The sequence below is a fragment of the Pararge aegeria genome, chromosome 14 (assembly GCF_905163445.1).
Source record: "Pararge aegeria chromosome 14, ilParAegt1.1, whole genome shotgun sequence".
NCBI classification, from domain to species: Eukaryota; Metazoa; Arthropoda; class Insecta; order Lepidoptera; family Nymphalidae; genus Pararge; species Pararge aegeria.
Window position 1 is genome coordinate 11,505,005 of NC_053193.1, and position 20,217 is coordinate 11,525,221.

Genomic DNA, 20,217 nt, shown 5'->3' on the forward strand with positions numbered 1-20,217 from the left:
CTTCCTACTAATTCAAGAGAGAATGAGATGATAAATTGTAAAAGTCAAATCAATTCTTTTCTTTTTTTAATTTCTTACAGACCATTGAGACATCAACTATAATTTAATTTGTAGTAAGATGCTTACCTACCTATGACGATCATCTTGCATGCTTGGATGTCGCATCCCTTTATGCGGTAAATGCCTACGCAGTTTTTTGGCAACGATTGCAGATAACTTTTTATGTAGAGCTAGAATGAGTACGTATTTTTTTTATGTTACTCTAAGGTCACTGGGACATCGTGTATAATTTAATTTTCATTAAAGTACTTACCTATGACGTACTGTGTGTATTGTACCGTGTCGAGGCTGGGAGCGTTGCAGATATTGTCAAATGAAATGCATTGATCAACGTCGCCAACGGATTGACATAGTTTTTTTATACTACTCATTGTAGTTGAAAATTGTTGAAATACAATGTGATTGACCGTTAAGTACCGTAAAGACTCTCGAGGCTAACTTTTTGTTGCTATCAAGAAGTTGCGTATATTACGTAGGAGTTAGGACTCAGGTAGCAATGTTTACTTTAAGTAACAATAGAATCTTAATAGATTTTAAATTGTATTTTAAGCAATCCATCATAATCAGTCGATAAAAGTGATTAGGTGATAGCTTAGTGATTAGGACGTTGGTCGCTCTGGCAGGGGGGCGTGTTCTATTCCCGGCACGAAAATATTATAAACACGATAAATAGTCAGTCACTTGAGGAAATTTGTAGTTATGAAGTCTACCGGTTTGCTCTTGACCAGCGTGGTGGACTACGGCCTAAGCATTTCTCATTCTGAAAGATAATCCGTGCCCTGTAGTTGGGTTGACTAATGATGATGATGTCTAACTAAAATTATAATATTTATATTTCCCCTACTGAAAGTCCGTAGTCAAGCTGGTTGGTCAGAGTTGTTGGACCAAGACGATCCTAGATAAGAGTCTAGGATCGTCTTGGTCCAACGCCTTGTCTCAGTCACAGGAATTTATATGGAGCGTTCAATAATATAGGTACATAAAACCGAGAGAGAACGAGTCATATAATATCATGCTTGTAAGAGGTAATAGGATTTTATAGGTTTTAGTTGGAACAATAGCCTCGTTATGTTACGGCCCTCGCCGGTCACCGAATTGGACTTAACATTTCCGTTTCATAGTTACTCCTTTAGAATATTAAGACAGGCGCGCCCGTTAAAATTACCGTTGACGAAGTATCAAATTGTGGCTATGGTGTCTACCCGGTAAGGTATAGTTTCAGGATGCCCCAGTTTAAGCATTCGATCCGTTCAAATTAGTCGAGAAGATTGTTTATTTGTCCAAATATGGTAGTTTTTATTGTAATTATAATTGAGAGTCTTTTACAGTGTCTAAAACGGAGATGGTTTTCTTTGTACAAACTTCAAAATTTGTACACTAACACAAAAATCATCGCTGTCAAATGATTTAATAGATATGACACGTGATCACACTGTTTGGAACTGACAGAAAAACTAAGCAATACGTAGATACAGGGTAAGAAATTTTCAAGTTTCAACAGAACGCTTAAAATATAGCTTAAAATTTATTGACATGTTTCAGTTTTTACTGGCTATTGAAAAGTGAACGAAAATCGTTTTTTTATGTCACACTTCAAATCCACAATTGTAACTATTCAAATTCTTATATGTATAATATTATTGAAAATAATATTTCACTATTCGATTCCTTTAAATTTTACACCAATATTTTAATTGAAACCTAAATGAGCATTTAGTCTAAGTGAATAATATTAAGATAATTAACATAATACCTTTTATAATCATAATATTATATTGCACTACCTATTCCAATCACTGAACAAGACACATTCCAATCCAAAGGCAGACTCTGGATCGGGATGTGTATTTTCTTATAGAAGTATCCCCGCATTCCAAGAGAGCTGGTAATCCTACGCATGGTGCGCCCGAATCATCAGTGTCGCTCGCCCATAATGATGCATTACAAAAAAGTCGCAATGTGGAGAAACCGGGCGCGTTCCCGCCGACTCGATTACCTAAATTGGCATTGGTATTGAGAAACTCGTTAGAAGTGTTAGTTTTTGTCGATGCCCGCAGAGATTTCTATTGAACCGCAGTTGCATTCCGGTGTCGAACGATCCCATCGACCAATGGCAGCTCGGGGCCAGTTGCCATCGGCAGACAGGCTGGCGGTGTCCATTTTGCACTATTAGCCAAAGAACACACCAGTGACATGTCGGACTACAAAAAGTTGATATGAGACACGAAAGCACTCTCATGTTTTTCCGTTTTTAATTCAAGGGATATTTAATATAATAATAATAGACGGCTGATTGGCGCAGTGGGCAGAGAACCTGCTTTCTGAGTCCAAGGCCGTGGGTTCGATTTCTATAACTGCAAAATCTTTGTGTGATGGACATGGCTGTTTTTCAGTGTCTGGGGTTTTTTAAGTATGTGTAGTTTTTATGTATATATTATTCATTAATAAATATTTATCAGTGATCTTAGTTCCCATGACACACAACAAAACACATGACACATGACAAAACACAGCGACGATTTAGTAAGCTTTACAAGTTCAGATTCAAGAATAACCAAACACACACAAACACACACAAACACACAAACACACACACACACACACACACACACACACACGCGCGCGCACACACACGCTTACTACGGACTACGGATCTAGAGATGCTGGGTTCGATTTCAGGGTCTAACCAGATATTTGGGTATTGAAACTTTTTTGACTAAGTATAAATTCATAGTATCCGACTAAAGTTAAGAAATTAGCGTTGTATAATCTCCGTGTCCCTGGACACTAATGATAGATGTTAAATGTTAGCAGCCTATCCTTTTATGGTTTGTCAGTTGTATAAACCTATACCCCCGATCAGTCGCTAAAACACTTGGTGGCACGACTTGGACAGACCTTACTAGACACGGCCAAGGCCTCCCACCAGAATAGACAAAGGGAAATTCAGAAATTATAAATATCCAAATTGAATCATGTGGAACCAAAACTCCGTTGCTAAAAAATAGAAGAAATGCATTAATGCACAGAAAAAGTTTTTAAACTAGTAATCTCTGGTGTAACATGCATACGTTAATGTACGTACTACGTTGTATACATACCTCAACGTGGCACTCATTATTATAACCTGATTCTGAAAGGAATTAATGACTAGAATATTAAGTTGGTACCTACCTCGGGTCTAAATTGTATGATTTTTTGGTCAAGCGAGAACCTTCTTTAAAGAAGGTAAATAAATACTGTATTTCATATTCTACTCGTAACTTTTTTATTTTCAAAAATCATTTCAATAAAATAATAAACCTTTCATATTCGGTCAAAAATTAGCGTCACGTTACTAATAGGTACAACCAAACTTTATAATAATTATAAGGAGTTTTTGTTTCATAAATTTTTTGTGCGTTCATACCATGCAATTTGTCTTTACTCGGCAGGAATAATTTTGGTTTCGACGCGTGGTACAAGCGTATACTTATGGGTACTTAGCGGTGATAGCCTAATGGTTAGGGTTTCAGCGTCCCTTTCGGCGGGACACAGTTCGATATCTGGCATCTCCTCGACATCTCCTCAAACTTCCGAGTTATAAAAATATTACTTTCAGTAACGGTGAAGGAAAAGATTGCGTGGATTGAGGAAATCTGCATGCAGCTCTACAAAATGTTCTCATAGGCGTGGAAGTTTACTTATCTGAAATCGGTGAGCGTGGTGGACTACTTCCTAAACCCTTTAAAGATAAGATAAACCCTTTATAAGTAGAGATACATGCCCTGTAGTGGACCGGCAACATGTTAATAATGGTGATATATAGGACCTATCACCCTACTGTATAAACTCTTATTTTTCTCGCTCATCTGTGAGAGGAGACCCCCTACAATGGGCCGGTAATGAATTGATAATGATGGCTTTGATTATTAGTAGGTATATGATGTAATACAATCATCACGAGAATGAAAATTAACCTTATTTTTAAGTGTTCTAAAAGCTAAGTAAATGTATATTGATATGAATTTTTGACGCTTGAATCATGAAGAATTTAGACGAATTGTTTATACAGGTGTGGGCTGCAGGTTATAAATTGAAATTTATTTGTTCAGACTGCAATGTCAGAAGACCATGAAATTAAGATCTTTTGTTGCTTTGAATTACTAGTAACGTCGGTTTGCTTAGTATTGCAGTAATTTTATTTATAATATACTGTTTTAGCATTTATTAAGCATACAGCGCCATTAGGTATTTAGAGGCGTATAACTATTACACGGGCAAACTTAATGTGAATAAAATTGACTAGGATATTGTCGGAGAAATCCTATTTTAATTTCTTAATCATTTTTTTTACCTTACCACACGAGCCCTCTTAATTGTTAATGCCATATTCTATAAAAAAAAAAAAAAATCTTTTATTTCGTTTCTTACATTGTAAATGATACATGTTGTAAAGACCTCCTAGTAAGCATCAAAATACCTGTGTCAGGAGGCCTTACTCTTCCATAGCAAAAACAAGATAAAATTAAAATAAAACGATTGAGTAGTGTGTCTTGGTATATATGGTGTGTTTATGTTTGTGTGTGTGCGCGTGTGAGTGTGTGTTTGTGTGTGAGTGTGTGTGTACATGTTATTAAGTGCGTCTATATCCATTACATTTTAAATAGAAATAAACTGAAGAAGCACCTCAGTTTCTTCATAGGTTAGTGTCTTCAGCCAGGCTGTCAATGTTTTGTTACATTCAAAAAACGTTTTTTGGTATATAGCTAATTCTTTGTTTATTTTATTGTAAAGAGTGGTGGCTTGCGTGATGTATTGTCGACGAGCAAAAGCAGTCCTTGTTCTATGACTGAGTAAAACATTGCATATTCTTCTATTCCCACTTAGTCGACTAGTATCAAACTTTGTTGTTTTATGCATTTTCAAAATAGAGTTTAAGATATACAATTTTCTGACAGTTAATAGGTCACAAAGCTTATAAAGATTGTCAGTGGAGAAATGATAACGCTTAAAATACATGGTTTTAAGTAAGGCACGTTGGGCCCTTTCTACATTTAAAAACTTTACTTTAGTAGCACCACCCCAAACGGGGATGCAATAGGTTATAATAGATTGAGCTAAAGCAAGGTAAATTGTCTTAAGTATGTTAGTTGATGCAACATGCCTTAATTTCTTAAAAATCCAAATAAGTTTTCTAATACGCGTACTTACTAAATCAATATGATTATGCCATGAGAGTCGCTGATCTAAAACTATACCCAAATATTTAGCTTTTTCCACTTTTTGGATAACCGATCAACTGCAATCGCAATCACCGCTACAACTGTATTTATGAATTTTGACAGAGAAGCTAATATTAGGTTCTGTCCTTTTGGTTAAAGAATAGCACATATAATTTGTTTTCTGAGTATTAATTGTTAGCAAATTATTATTCAACCAAAGAGCAATACGCGACATTCCTAATTCCGAATCCCGTCGTACAGATCCCAGTCATTGCCAGTGAATACGACTGCTGTGTCATCGGCGTATGAAAAAATACGGGCTCCACTTTTCTCCGATTCACACAGATCGTTTATGTATATTAGAAACAAAGTAGGGCCAAGGACACTTCCCTGTGGGACTCCGTATGTAATGTCTAAATCCCTACTAACGTGTCGATCAATTTTAACTCTCTGAGTACGAACTGAAAGATAATTTTTGAATAGCTCCAGCGTTATTCCTCTTATTCCGATCAATTCCAATTTTCGCACAAGAATCGGGATAGAGACAGTGTCGAAGGCTTTTTTGAGATCAAGAAAAACTGAGACGCATTTTTTACCTAAATCAACTTGCTCTGTAATAAAAGACGTAATAGCAGTTACTGCATCTTCAGTTGATCTTCCCTGTCTGAATCCGAATTGTGAATTTGATAGTATTTGATATTTATTCAAGAATTTTATTAACCGAATATTTAGGAGTTTTTCTAAAATTTTTGATAAAGAAGGTAAAACTGATATAGGCCTATAATTATTGACATCATCTCTATCCCCATCCTTATACACCGGAGTTATAACAGATTTCTTTAAAAGTGAGGGAAAAACTCCCTTATTAAAGCATAAATTCGCTAAATGGACAATAATTGGGACAACTTCTTGTTTAGCTAACTTGAGAAAGCTGGTTGGGATATTGTCCCAGCCAGTAGCGCTATTGGACTTCAGGTTCATGAGTATATCATGTACCTCATCCATGTCAGTCTCAAGGAGAAGAAATGATGTTAAGTGGGAGTTACAACCATGAAATGCATGCAATGCAATTCTGATGCCATAATCAGTTTCTTAATATTAAGATCTGATCTTTTTAAATTCTACCATGTGTGCAATGAAGCCTGGACCCCAGTGCCCCAAGTCTTTTTCTTACATGTTGTTGCAAATAGTAGTTTAAAATTTGATATACGTTTTCGTGTTAAAAAAAACGTTTTAACTTTATAGACTAGTGTAATTATTAACAGGTGCCATTATTTTCCGAGTCAAAGGCTTAGGCATAAAGGAAAAGTATAGTCAAAATTCATAATATTACAGCGATGTTTTCAAGAGTTTATTTCTCGTTCGGAATTAATGGAATGCATACCATGGTTGCGTAGCAAAGCGTATATTCAATTTACGTGGGAACTCAATTTAAAACAGTAGCTTTTCCTTGTCTATAAGTATTATTAAGTATTTAATAGGTTTGATGTATGATGAAATGAAACTAGGTAGACATAAAACCAGTGTTAGTTTTTTTATGTGAGACTTTTTACTTAGGTACTGTTTGAAAACTACCATGATTTATTTAGCGCGTTTAGTAGAGCTTTTTTGTGGCAGAGGTCGTCCGGAAGTGGGTTATTTTATTTTATTATAACACAAACTACTAAAATTAGTATTCTTCGCATCCTGAAACTCACAGGAGTTTAGGTATTATCGCTATGCTTATTTCTGCCTCCAAGCACCATTGTTGGAATGCCGCATTTCGACCTGAAGGGCTTGGTTGCCGGCGTAATTATATACACATGACATTTAATATCTATACCTCAGGTTGATCGGCACAGGGCGGCAGTTTGCAGGACGTGTTGCTAGCATTCCCTACTAAGTTTTGGTTTGTTTATCTGGGTGTTGATCTATATATTATAAGTGTTTATGTATATTATTCATAAAAAATATTCATCAGTTATCTTAGTACCCATAACACAAGCTACGCTTATTTTTGGACTAGATGGCGTTGTGTGTATTGTCGTAGTATATTTATTTATTTATTTATTTCTAGGCTTGTAATGTTTTACCAATTAAAATTAAATAGGCATCTGCATGTCCCGAAAATGGTAACTATAAAAAAAAAAAACTAACATCATCAGCTTATTTATGTCTCAATGCTGGACGCGGACCGCTAGCTTTAACTTACTACGCTGCTCTGACTTTAATCGAACTAAGCAGTTAGTACCTGGATCCATAACACGAAATGCGTTCTAAGGCAAGCGGGTGGAGAACGTCAACTTTCTACCTCCTGGCTGTATATTTTTTGAGCCCAAGTCCTCAACATTGGGAATTAAACGAGCTAAACAGTATTAACGAGTTAGTTGGTAAACTTTGGATGTTAACACTTAGTATTGATATGAGTAAGTTCCTTTCACCACACCAACAAGCCTTCAATTTGCTAAACTATCGTAAATCTTTGAATCACGTGTGACCTTCGCAGGCGTACCAACTGATACACTTAAAGCTGTTTATACACAGAAACGTTAAAGAAGCTTAAAAAACGACAAAGTAATTCGCCTACAAAGTAGGCCTTATTTTAAAACCATCGCCTATAAACCGAGCAACACTTCACTTCCATCCAAGGAACAAGCCCTACAAGTGCCGCCCTGTGTCCATCTACGAGTATCTAAGGCGAAGAAAAAGTCGATATAAACAGTCGACTAACTAGAAACGGACATAAATTAGTGATATCTGCATATCGTCTGAGAAAAGTATAGAAATCCTGCGTGGGCTTTTATAACAGGATACCGAAGGTAATATTAGATCTACTTTAACCTAAGTTTAAGCAATATATTAAAACACATTTAACAAATCCTGGTTACTACACGATTGATGAATTCCTTAACGACAAGGCTGCTTGGAAGCAGGCCGCTCCGCTCTCATCTCTCACAAAACAGAAAAATTCTAAAGATTGTTAAAGTTTAAAATGATGTTGGAAAAGAGTCTTCTCAGTGGAATCTGCCTTCCGAACCGGTGTTAGAGTCACTACAAACAGACTTGACGTTTCATAAGTGCTTATTAATTAGGCCTACTTGAAATAAATGAATTTTGAATTTGAACTTTGAATTTGAATTTTTGAAGGTCTATAAGCCTCATATGCCTGTAAGATACCGCGTAGAAATAAATAAGGTATATGGATTTAATTTAGTGCAACACTCAATGGCGTTCATTTCGTAAATTCTCCTCTAAAACGCTCGATGTACGCAGAGAATTTCGAAGTTCAAACGCAAAGAATTATGTTTCTATAGACGGGACGTCAAAATTTTGAATTCTAGATTTTACAGTTTTTTTTTAAATAAATAACTATAAATGAATAATGTTAGTTTGTTTTTATTTTTATTGTTTTTCTAATTAGAAGAAGAAGAAACACTTTATTGCACGTATAACATAAAGGAAAAGGAGTATACAGTACACAATGTAGACAAGCAAAGGCGGCCTTATTGCTGCAAGTAATCTCTTACAGGCAAGCTTTGTAGATAGAGCTTACAGCAAGGGAACGGGATAGTGCCAAGAGTACCAAAATACATAAATACCAAAATGAGAATTATATTTAGGCCTAATTTAAAACCAATCTCACAAAAATACAAAAATACCAATCTCACTTCGAATATAAATAAAAATATTTTTTTCTTAATACATGAATTATAATAACATTAGATAAATACAATATTTTAGCTATTCTTTGATACTGCCATCATGCCTTAAATGGCGGTGCAGCCTTAGCTTTAATATCGTTTGCAGGAGAGTCGTCGAGCAGGCTAGTCCCTTTCACCTTAATCCATTAAATCATGTTTATACTCGTAACAGCGTAGGCGGCACAAATGATAGATTTTCCCAAAGACATAATAGAGGAAAGTTAATTTAAATCCTTTATTCATTTGAGTTGCTGGGGCCTTTAATGAAATCTATCTAATCGGGTGGCAGGTAAAAGCGTGAGAATCTTAAGGTTCTACACCTCTTATTTGAAATGGCACTCAATTAAGGGTGTGGCAAAACATACTCCTAATCCGTTTCTACGCGACATGTTACAGAACGCTCAATCGATTCGCGGCACGTCTTTGTTGGTAGGATGGTAGCTAGCCACTGCCAATCCCACCAGACCAGATCAAAGTAAATTCAGAATTTAAAATTGCAAAAATACCCTGCCGGAGAACGTACCCGGGACCTCCCACTTTTATGACCATAGGTAGCGGTTACCGCGCAAGTGAGGTCACCAAGGGTTGAGTTATAGGGTTCGTTACTTTGTTTTCCTTGTGTCAAAGTGCCTCTGTTTCTCTAAGACACTCGATCGTTGCTCTAGTAGCATGTTATTCCATGTATATCGGAAGACAGGTTTCTAGGGCGGGGCAGAAATTTGTGTTGGGATATTTTGACAAGAAATTCTTTGCACCAACCGGGAGTTTTTAGTTTATTTACTCCAGATATTTTATATCTGGAGTAAATACATAAAAAATAATCGTTAGTTCTATAACCCGTCTCGTACGTAAAAGGAGGCCTGTGCCCAATAATGGGACACGTACTGAGCTTTTAATGTGCTCAATAAGTTTCAAGTTTATATAAAACTAGCTTTTGCCCGCGGCTTCGCTCACGTTAAGTTTTATTTTTGATTTGTTAAATTTACTACAAAGGGTTAAAAAAAGGTCTTGCTGCTTATAGAAAAATATGAACGGAAATTACTTAGAAAATCGTAAACTTTCATATAAATTTTGATCCCCTATGAAATACGTATTTCTTTATTATAAATCGAAAACCTAAAATCAAAGTTTAATTGATGTAGCTTGAAAAATAAATTGATAAATGAAGAATTTTTTACAAACTTTCATCCCATATTTAACCCTGATGGAATTTAAAAAAATCCTTTCCTAGCGGACGCCTACGTTGTAATAACTATCTGTGTGCAAAATTTCAGCCCAATCCGTCAAGTGGTTCGAGCTGTGTGTTGATAGATCAGTCAATCAGTCAGTCAGTCAGTGACCTTTGCCTTTGAGTTACATCAATGGACATAGCATGTTCGTTTTCTCCGTGGAAAAATACATGGTCATACCAATTTTTATGACAATCGGTTGAACGGGGCGGAAGTCGATACTTGACAGCGCCGCCTGGTGGGGAGTTACATCAATGGGCATAGCATATAAACCTTCTCCGTGAAAAAATACATAAGCATACCAATTTTCATAATGATCGGCCAAATAGTTTCTGAGTTTATCGATGACATATATACAAACATCCTCTTTTATATATATATAGATATAAGCTTACAGAAAAATCCTATTATAACGTTAAGGATTACTTAAACGATAAAAAAGCTTGGGTGTGAATTGCTCTAACTTCAAAGCGTAATATAAATTTACTGTGAGATGGTTATAACAAAAAAAAATTTACCCGCCTAAGTTTGTTGTGGGCCCTTCTTAGACCAGGGCGCATTTGGAACCCTCGTAGCTTTAGGTTTAAGTTGGCGAACGAAGTTATCACCATCCCCTTACAATCATGTAAACATATTATATGTATGAACGCTTCATAAGTGCCTGTGATAGGCCTACATGAAAAAAGAAGTTTTGAATTTGAATTTGATGTCTGAAGTATCTATCCCACAAGTTGAAATTAGTGAGTTATAAAGTTACAAGTATGACGTAATAAAGCTGTAACCATTTAATTCTAGCATATGAGAGAAAATAAAAAACTTAACACAGTCTGGTTTCTTTCCAGGACTATTTATTAATTCTTTGAATGTTTAGTATTAAATTAGTTACTTTACATGTTAAATGAGAGATAAGTAACTCGTGTTTTTATTTATATTGTCATTATTTTGCAAAATAAGTTTCAAATAATAAACTACAAAAGTTATTGACTTGAAATATTTAACTCTATAAGTTATCTTTTCCAATGATCCTTAGCAATGGGAAAAGTTGAAAGGAAAGGATTTATAATGTTGCAATTAAGGATACAATAATACAAGTTCGTACTATTTTATACTTTTTAATAATGTTTACTAATTTGAAGTGGTCAAGAGTAAAGATTCATTAAAATTCATTTACGAAACTATGAGTTGAGGTTTTCCGAAATTTTTTGCATGCATAACTTTGAGCCACTAATGCGTGCTGCCGAATTCTTTGCTAATGGCAATAAAAACCAACGAAATTAATGAAGGTGGCAAACAAAATGGTTATTAAAATTCACAACATTGTATAGAGCGTGTAAATTATTTGCATGCTTGAGAATCCGGTTTTAAATCGACAAACTACTTACTTAATTCGTGTGATTATACTTTTTTTTTTGAGCATTAAAAATTTATATAATTCACTTAATTAGTATTTTCAAAGCCAATAATACAGTTCATGGTAGTGGCTTACTTCTTATAAAAACGAAAAGGTACGCAAAGTGTGAATTCAAATTTAACACCAACTTCAGGTAGATTGGTTAATCATTATTAATTATTATTTTACTAGCGGTTGCCAGCGTCTTCGTCCGCGTTTACAACGGTTTTTCACAAATACCTTGGGAACGGTTAGTTTTCTGGGGATAAAAAGTATTTGTTATTCTCCATACTTTCAACTATCACTATGCCAAAAGTCAAGTTGATTGTTTGTTTATTCAGGCTGTTGAGCAATGACAAATGAACTAACAAAAAAAAAACAAATACACCTAAGAATTTATAATATTCGTTAGGTAGTAATGATATCCCAGTCTCTTATGAGTAGACGAGGCTTGTTTGTATATTATTTATTATTTGAAACGATCATAGCTTTCAAAGTCAAAGTAAATTTGTATTTCTTTATTCAAATAGGACATAGATGGCACTTTAGATGCGTAGTAGTTATGGCGAAATAAATTAACTAAATTCGTAAACTTAAAACTAAGGCTAGGAGAGGTTCCAAACGCACCTTGGTCTAAGAAGAAGTCCATAAACAAACTTAGCTGGGTGTTCGTTTTGTTATCACCATCTCACATTTGCATTTGAAAATATTTGAGAAGCAACCTGGTTAGAGCAATAGTTCTCGCCCAAGCTTTCTTATCGTTAACGTAATCCTTTATACTATAACAGGAACTTAAGGACATTAAGTGCGTAAGACTAAGGCCTCCTTTTCGGAGCGACTTATTCCATGCCTCTAACTTTTCGGACTTATATGCGTTTTAAGCAATTTATTCTCACTTGTTTCAACGTTGAAGGAAAACAACGTAGTGAAATATGCATGCCACAGATATATATATATATACACAGTCGGGCAGTGTCGGGAGCTACGGCCTAAACTCTTCTGATTCTCATAGATAATGGGCTGATAATATTGATAATGAATTTAACGCCTATCACAATCATTTTCATACGCTCTATGTTTTTAAATTAGTTATTTTAATTCTAAAGCTCGGATTATTAGGCGGCAGAGGCTCAGAGGAAAAAGTATGACACTCATTCGCAGACTGTGCGATAATATTTTTATGGCTATAATAATTTTAATAACTGTGACAAAAGAACGAAGCGAGCGAATATATTGAAAAAATTTAATAGCTACGTAACAATAGTTAAATTGTGTTTGTTAAATAAGATTTGTTACACTTGCCCGCCATGACTAAAAGTTTATGCACGCCACTGGTGTTTCATTTTAACTAATGTTAACTGATTTTTTTTTTTTATCTTTAGAATTCATTGTAGTTTTTCATTTTCTTTCTTTATTTTACTATCGCGTGGTGATTATGGGTAAACAAGCTTTTGAACAGCAGTTGACTGTTATAGGATTTTGATATAATTAAGCAGATAGTTTAGTAGCAGGAGAATTTTTAGCCAGAACCCGTCCGGGAAAGTAACTAGGTGCTAATGCAATTCTTATATCTGCAGCATTGCTTTGTTCCGGTCTGAAGGGCGTTGTTGCCTCTGTAATTATAGGCATATGTGGCTTAACAATTATGCCTCAAGTTGATGGTAACAAAGAGCAATTGGTAGGACGTGTTCTTTGCATGCCCTGCGAAGTGTTGTTCTGCGAATGGGCGATAGTTTTCCACTTACCAAGTAAGCCATCTGTTCGTTACATCGGTTACTTATAACTATAAAAAAGAACATAGAAAATGGGATGTGGAATGAAAAAAAAATTAGGCCAAGACCTAAAGAGAGAGGGGTGGGTTGTGTGAAAGAGATTGGGTGAAAAGGCTGAGCATAATAAATACATCCCTACTAATATTATAAATGTGAATGTAAGTTGGTTTGTTACGTTTTCACGCAAAAACTAATTAACCGGTCCTCATGAAACTTTGTACACATATTCTTGAAAGTGTTAGAAGTAATATAGGATACTTTTTATCCCGACATTAAGCTCGGTTCCCTTGGGAGAGGGGATGAAAGTGTTTGACAATTTATACAATAACTCCGACAAATTATAACCGATTTAAATAATTATTTTTGTACTATAGAGGTTATAATTTGTGTTTAATTTTGTCCAAACTGTGGTTGGAGATAGAGGACAGAACTCCTCAGCGGACAGCAGTAAACCTCTCATTCAAGGCTTAGCTATACTAAGTACTTTAAATTTTTTTAGAACTACAACTAAATTTAATGCCAAATCAAAAAAAAAAAATCAAACGCAGACGAAGTTGCGGGCAACAGCTAGTAAAATAATAAATAAATATACTACGACAATACACACAGCGCCATCTAGCCCCAAAGTAAGCGTAGCTTGTGCTATGGGTACTAAGATGACTGAAGAATATTTTTATGAATATAATACACATAAATACTTATAATATCACAACATGATCATCACACAAACATTTTTCCAGTTGTGGGAATCGAACCCACCGCCTTGGACACAGAAAGCAGGGTCGCTGGCCACTGCGCCAACCGGCTGTCAAAAATGAAATGACGTTTGATAGAAGTGAGTGGATAAAGAGGACATAAATATTGTAGTGCTGACAGCACAAACAATGGAAGAAAGACGAGAAGAAGTTCAAGAAAAATTACTAGACAGAGATTTAATTTTGATTTATTTATATGGATTTAAAAATGGCAAATGAAATCAAAGACCTCCAGATAAAATGCTGTGATAAATACTTCTGCAAATTCGCAATCGATCGATCAGATGAAGACCAAAAAAGAGATGGATAGTTTGCGTGAACGAATTTGAAGTGACGTCTGATGGAAGTGGGTGGACAAGGAATACTTAGATATTAGTAGTGCTGACAGTACAAATACTGGTACAAAGGCAAGAAAAAGTACAAGACAGACATTTGATTTGATTTAATTATATTAATTTAAATACCTACGGAGTTTATTAAATCCTAGACCTCCAGATAAAACACCTTATATTGATTTGTTTGGACATGGCACATTCAGTTCATTCAATTGCGATAACAATGACATCGCACCGTATCACATTTCTTATGCATATTAGTTAGTTATGAAGCGTGAATGATCTATTCTCATTTACGCGGAAATAATAGAAACAGAACATTCCAATACAATATTTCCATTGGCTGGTATGTTATATTGTGCTTCAAGAATCCTTCGTAATGCAATCGTTTAAACCAGGAATTTTACTCACGCCCGAAGAAAATAATCAATCGCATCCAATATCTTCAGATGGCAGATATATTTCAATCTGGCATTCAGATGCCAGATTGAAATGAATAATTTCGGCGTTGTAGAATTTCATCATCGATGGATATAATATATGACAACCGCAAACCATTTTCATCTTCGCCAGATAAAATCAAATTAAGAATATTATAACTGTTGCCCGCGTTCTTCTTCTTAATCATTAACATCATCTTCATCATTTCAACTGAATTACCGGCTCACTACGATACGGGTACTCCTCCCACTATGAGACGGGCTTTAGGCTATAGTCCACAACGCTAGCCCAGTGCGGATTGGTGAACTCCACACGCCTTTGAAAACATTATGAAGAACTCTCAGTCATGAATGTTTCCTTACGATGTTTTCCTATCCCGTTCAAGCAAGTGACATTTGCTTAAAACACACATAATTTAAAAAGTTCCGATACGTGCTGGGATTCGAACTGTGACCCTGAGGCCCCTAAAAGTTTAACCGAAGTCCTAACCAATATCCTATCACTGCACCACTACTCCCGCGTTCTTAGTCCGAGTTTGCTACTGTTTTTTACAACACTTTATGTTACTCTCCGTCCTTCTGATTCAATCCCAAAAATCAAGGTAAAGAAAAGACAAACCAACAAACAAACACACTTTTGCATTTATAATATTAGTTAGGATTAATACGTATAAAATTAATCTCTTAAACCTTGTCTTCTATGACAGAGGAGGCTTGTGCCTGACATTAATAGCCATATAATGGTGTAAGTTGATAAAAACAAACATAAATAAAAAATACATATTATATTATTAGGTTCGGGTTCATCCTAATGGGGTGCATATTTGAGGAAAGGTTGTTTTACTCATAATCATAAATTGTGTTGACACTTCGAAACCTTCGCAGCGGTTAAATTTTCCTCAAGCTCGCTTGTTTCGTGGTAGGTATTTAGATTTAAGGCCTATACTAAAATATTATATTTTCAATGTATTATAAACTCTACAATATTTATAACATATTGTAGAGTTGTACCTTGTAAACGGAATGTTTTCATAAGAAGGGTCAAATAAAGTAACATCAATTCGTTTAAGTGAATTATTTAAACAAACAAAAGTTTTCTTGTACCTACGAGTACAATGAAAGAGGGGAAACCTTAGTGCTTTCAAGATTTCTGCGCTCCTGACATACTCATTTTCGAGTATCCAAATAACTTAACATTTTTAAAATACTTTAAGGTCAGAGAAAATGGAAATTACTCTTCCAGCAGAATACTTTTTTTAAATTTTTATGTATAGAACAGTGGTTGACTGCAGTGATACCTGATTGTACGTTAAAATGCAACGCAAGATGGATCGCGCTTGCTTAGAAGATGTCAATTCAAACTTGATTTAAAGTATTCCATATTATAGGTATCAGGGAAGACAAAACGGGCATTCCAGATTTTTGCGTTGCGAATTAGTAGTGCTTATGATGCTTCGCATTTGGAACAAAGGTGTGGATTGAATGAAAAGTTCATGAGCACAGCGCATATTTTCTGCGAAATGTATCATATAAAATAAGCACTATATGTACAACATTTAAGACTATAAAACCATAAAAGTTGTTAACGATTCTGCTTTAAAGTTGGCTTTAATAGAATTTGCGAGCTCTCACATAATACTAAAGATTTATAAATTAAAAATTTAAAATAACCATATTGAGGGAATCGTAAAATAAAAATATGTAATTCGCCGTTTTATGGTGGCGGCCATCTTGGACCGATTTTCATCAAAAACGGATGCATCGGTTTATCTGTCCCGGAAATACAATACAGACGTCAAACTTATAAATCCCTGTCGTTTTTGCGTTGGGGGCGAAAAATTTATGTTACTTTTATATTGTTCCGATCTAACGTGAAATTATGAGAACGCTTTGGGTATCATGACAGTGTTTCGATAGTCGAATTACACTGTAACTTGTACTAGTGGTAAGTATCTACGGTTCTAAGTTTAACAGATTGGTATCAACTGAAACCGACAACTTTCGCAACTCGGCCTTCCCGCGTTTTTATCTTCATGTTTTATTTTAATTTTATCTACTCACTTACTTAATAATGCCAGTTTCAGAACGCGACCTCATTCACGATTTATATAGAAGATTTACCTATTTCTCAACCTTTAATTCTCCTTGATTGATTGTGACAGCACTTTGGAACTCCATGAGCAACGATTCAAACAATTACTGTACCCTGTTCACTACAATACTATTAAGATACTTGCATAACAGCCTTTGGTACCAATTCTGTTATACACTAACTCTAAACCGACAGTTCTTAAAGTAAGGCTATCTTTTTTACAATGCTCCTTGTAGAAAAAGATGTACAATTGAAACCGAAAACTTAAAACAGTGAAGTGAAACAATGCTGCTTGGCAGCATAAATGAGCATGGCAATAGTAAGTTGTTCCACTGTCACGAAAGCTGTGTCTACTACTACAAATGACTTGTGAATAGAACTAATACCCTCCTCACGAAGGGGTGAAAAACACATATTACACCTACCTTACTCAAAATCTCTCTTACATAAAAAACGCAATAACTAACAAATTTTGATCTAAAACGGGATTCAACCTGGGACCTCGTGCACCGAAGATGATCATATTTACCACTAAACAACAACTAGAATATGCTTAACACATTCCTATCAGCCTATGTAGCCTTAGCACAAGATAGGCTGACTCGTAATCGAGGAGTCGTTCTCGTGTTTGTAAAGTCTGTATCGTCAAAGTAAAATGCACCTAAAGTATCTCCTTTTAGTGCCTTTAAACCTGTATTTCAGATTTTCGTTTTACCAACGTTCTGTCAAAAGCTCGAGCTAAAGAATTGTAGGCAAATTTGAGCTTTAATGCGATTATAATTAAATATTTCAATTTTCGGCAACAACACCCAGATTGCGGGCGAGTCGTTCATTAAAATACTATACCTACATATAATTCAGATAATTATTATTATTTCAACGCATTTGTCATAACAGGTTTCGGGAGGCTGGTATGCAAAATGTGGAGTAATCAATTAATTGTCACGGCCGTGAGTGCATATGATAACCATGGAATTAATTTATGTATTTTATGATTTTATTATAATTTTTTTGAGGAACATAATTTATTGTTCAAATTAAAACTAACATCACTTGTTTATTTATCAATATTAGCAAGGACACCTATGTTCCTAAACTATAATAAGGTAACATATACAGTTCAACCTTTAATAAGAGACCACAGTACCAGTGGCGTACGGGGTATGCAGATGATATAAAATGAGTTATGTTCATCCAGTACGAGTTATAAAAACGTAAGAGTGGGCTTTTTATAACTCTTACAAAGCCTATCCTTATATTTTTTTATCTCGTACTCAGATTTTTATAATTTTGTATAATCTGCATTCCCTGTGCATACCTACCCTCTATGCACGCCACTGCACAGCACAGATCACCGAAACAAGTAGGTTTTAGATCTTTGATAAAATAGGCTCTCAAATTAGATCTCTGATAGAAACATTGGCGGTTGCTATTTTAAAATGAAGAGTAAAACGAGAATTTCTCAGTTTGTTTATTATTGAGCTCAGTCTTTTAAGGTAATAAATAATACCTAACGTTTTCTTAAAACTTATTAAAAATCTTACCTTAACTTATTGTAACTGTTAACTTATTGAATCTTATTAAAAAATCAGTTTAACAAGCATTATTTACTATAGAATTATTAGTTACTTCTACTTACTAGTCCCTATTTATTTATTTGTTGTGAACATAAACATTTACACCCATTCAGACATTTCTGGCGTATAACATTTGAATAAAACTGAGGTTGATACAAAATATGAGTTGCTTAGATACCTACAACCTTATTACGACTTAAACAACTTAAATCTAATATTAATGTCACATTTTGTATTTGGTATTATATATAACTTTTACGTCATTAGATGGGTGTAATAATGATAGGATAACTTCGAATTCCAGCAAGCACTTCAAACTTTTCTAAGTTATGTGCGATTAAGCAATTAAAATATAACTTTCTTTAACAGTGAAGGAAACATCGTGAGGAAATCTGCATGCCTGAGAGTTCTCCATAATGCTCTCCATAAACCTATCCGCAAAGGCCAGCGTGGTGGACCCCGACTAAACCATTTTCACTGTTGTAGGAGACCCGTGCCGTGTAGTCGGCCGGTAATTAGGATGACGATCAATAATGATAGTAAGTGAAGCCTAAGTAAATTGTAAAATATTAAATTAGTATAACTAAAATCTGTCTATGTACTATAACAATCAAATAATATATAAAAAAGCATATTTTAATACCTGTAACTATGAATAAAAATTCCTAGTTCCTAAGAAATTATAAAAGACGCAAAAAGTCGCCCCGCAGATATACCTTAATACGCAAATACTGTTTGAAAAAAAGACCAAAATCACTATGAATTCGCAAGCAATAATATAAAAAAAAATACTTACATTTCGACAAAAGTAACTGCCAACCGGTCAACATTTTAAAAACAATAATTCACCATTCAATAAAAAAAGCACGTAAAGTCCTTTAATAATCAACGTGTTTTTGTATAGATATCACAAGCTTTCATTTATTTCAACTAGACGATCGGATAAACGTGGGCGAATAAGTTTGCGATTTGCGCGACCGCATCGATAACGCGCGCGAGGTTTACGCGGCGTAGACGTGAAATCAAGTGGCCGCGCACTCACCTTGCCTCTATATAGCCTGCCTGCGCACTCACACTGCACCAATTACCAGGATAAGGTTTTAAACGACTTCATCTATATACTTTATCATTCATTAGCCCATTAATGTACCACTGGTTGGCACAGGCCGCCACTTTCATAAGAGAGAAGGTTTTAGAGCATAAACCCACCACTCTACTAAATACTATAGTAACTCTTTTACGGTTAATTGTGTTAGACTCTGGAATTCCCTGCCTGCTGACATACGTAAGGCTCAATCCCTGTAATGTATTCAAATTGTAAATGTATTCAAGAAGCGTTTGGAAAACCATTTCTTATCTATGTAATATTATAGTATGTAGTATATTGCTTAAATATGTATATACTTATATGTATTATGTATAATATGTATGTAGTATAAGAATTTATGAGTAAGTAGTTTATTAAAATTATTTTGTATATATATAAATATATATTTTTTATACTTAAATTGCTGCACCAACCCGTTCCTTCGTTTTTTTTTCCTAACGTCAAAGGTTGTCTGGAAGAGATCGCTTTAATGATAAGACCGCCTTTACACGCTCTATTTTATTTTTATTATTTTAAGTTTCTTCTGTATTTGTGTTTAATTTATATAAAATGTGTGTGAGCAATAAATACTTAAA

General features: G+C 34.9%; 1 protein-coding gene across 3 annotated transcripts in view; it reads right to left on the minus strand.

Moving 5' to 3' along the window:
• Window positions 1–20,217, minus strand: part of LOC120629127 (putative inorganic phosphate cotransporter) — a 71,706-nt gene that overhangs the window by 20,206 nt on the left and 31,283 nt on the right. Inside the window, exon 1 of one of the 3 annotated variants that reach the window (XM_039897919.1) lies at window positions 19,331–19,538. The exons of the other annotated variants lie outside the window; for them this stretch is intronic. Coding sequence (XP_039753853.1) covers window positions 19,331–19,364 — 34 coding nt within the window. The 5' untranslated portion in view covers window positions 19,365–19,538. Of the gene's footprint in view, window positions 1–19,330; window positions 19,539–20,217 lie in introns of those variants that run through there. 3 annotated transcript variants of the gene reach the window in all.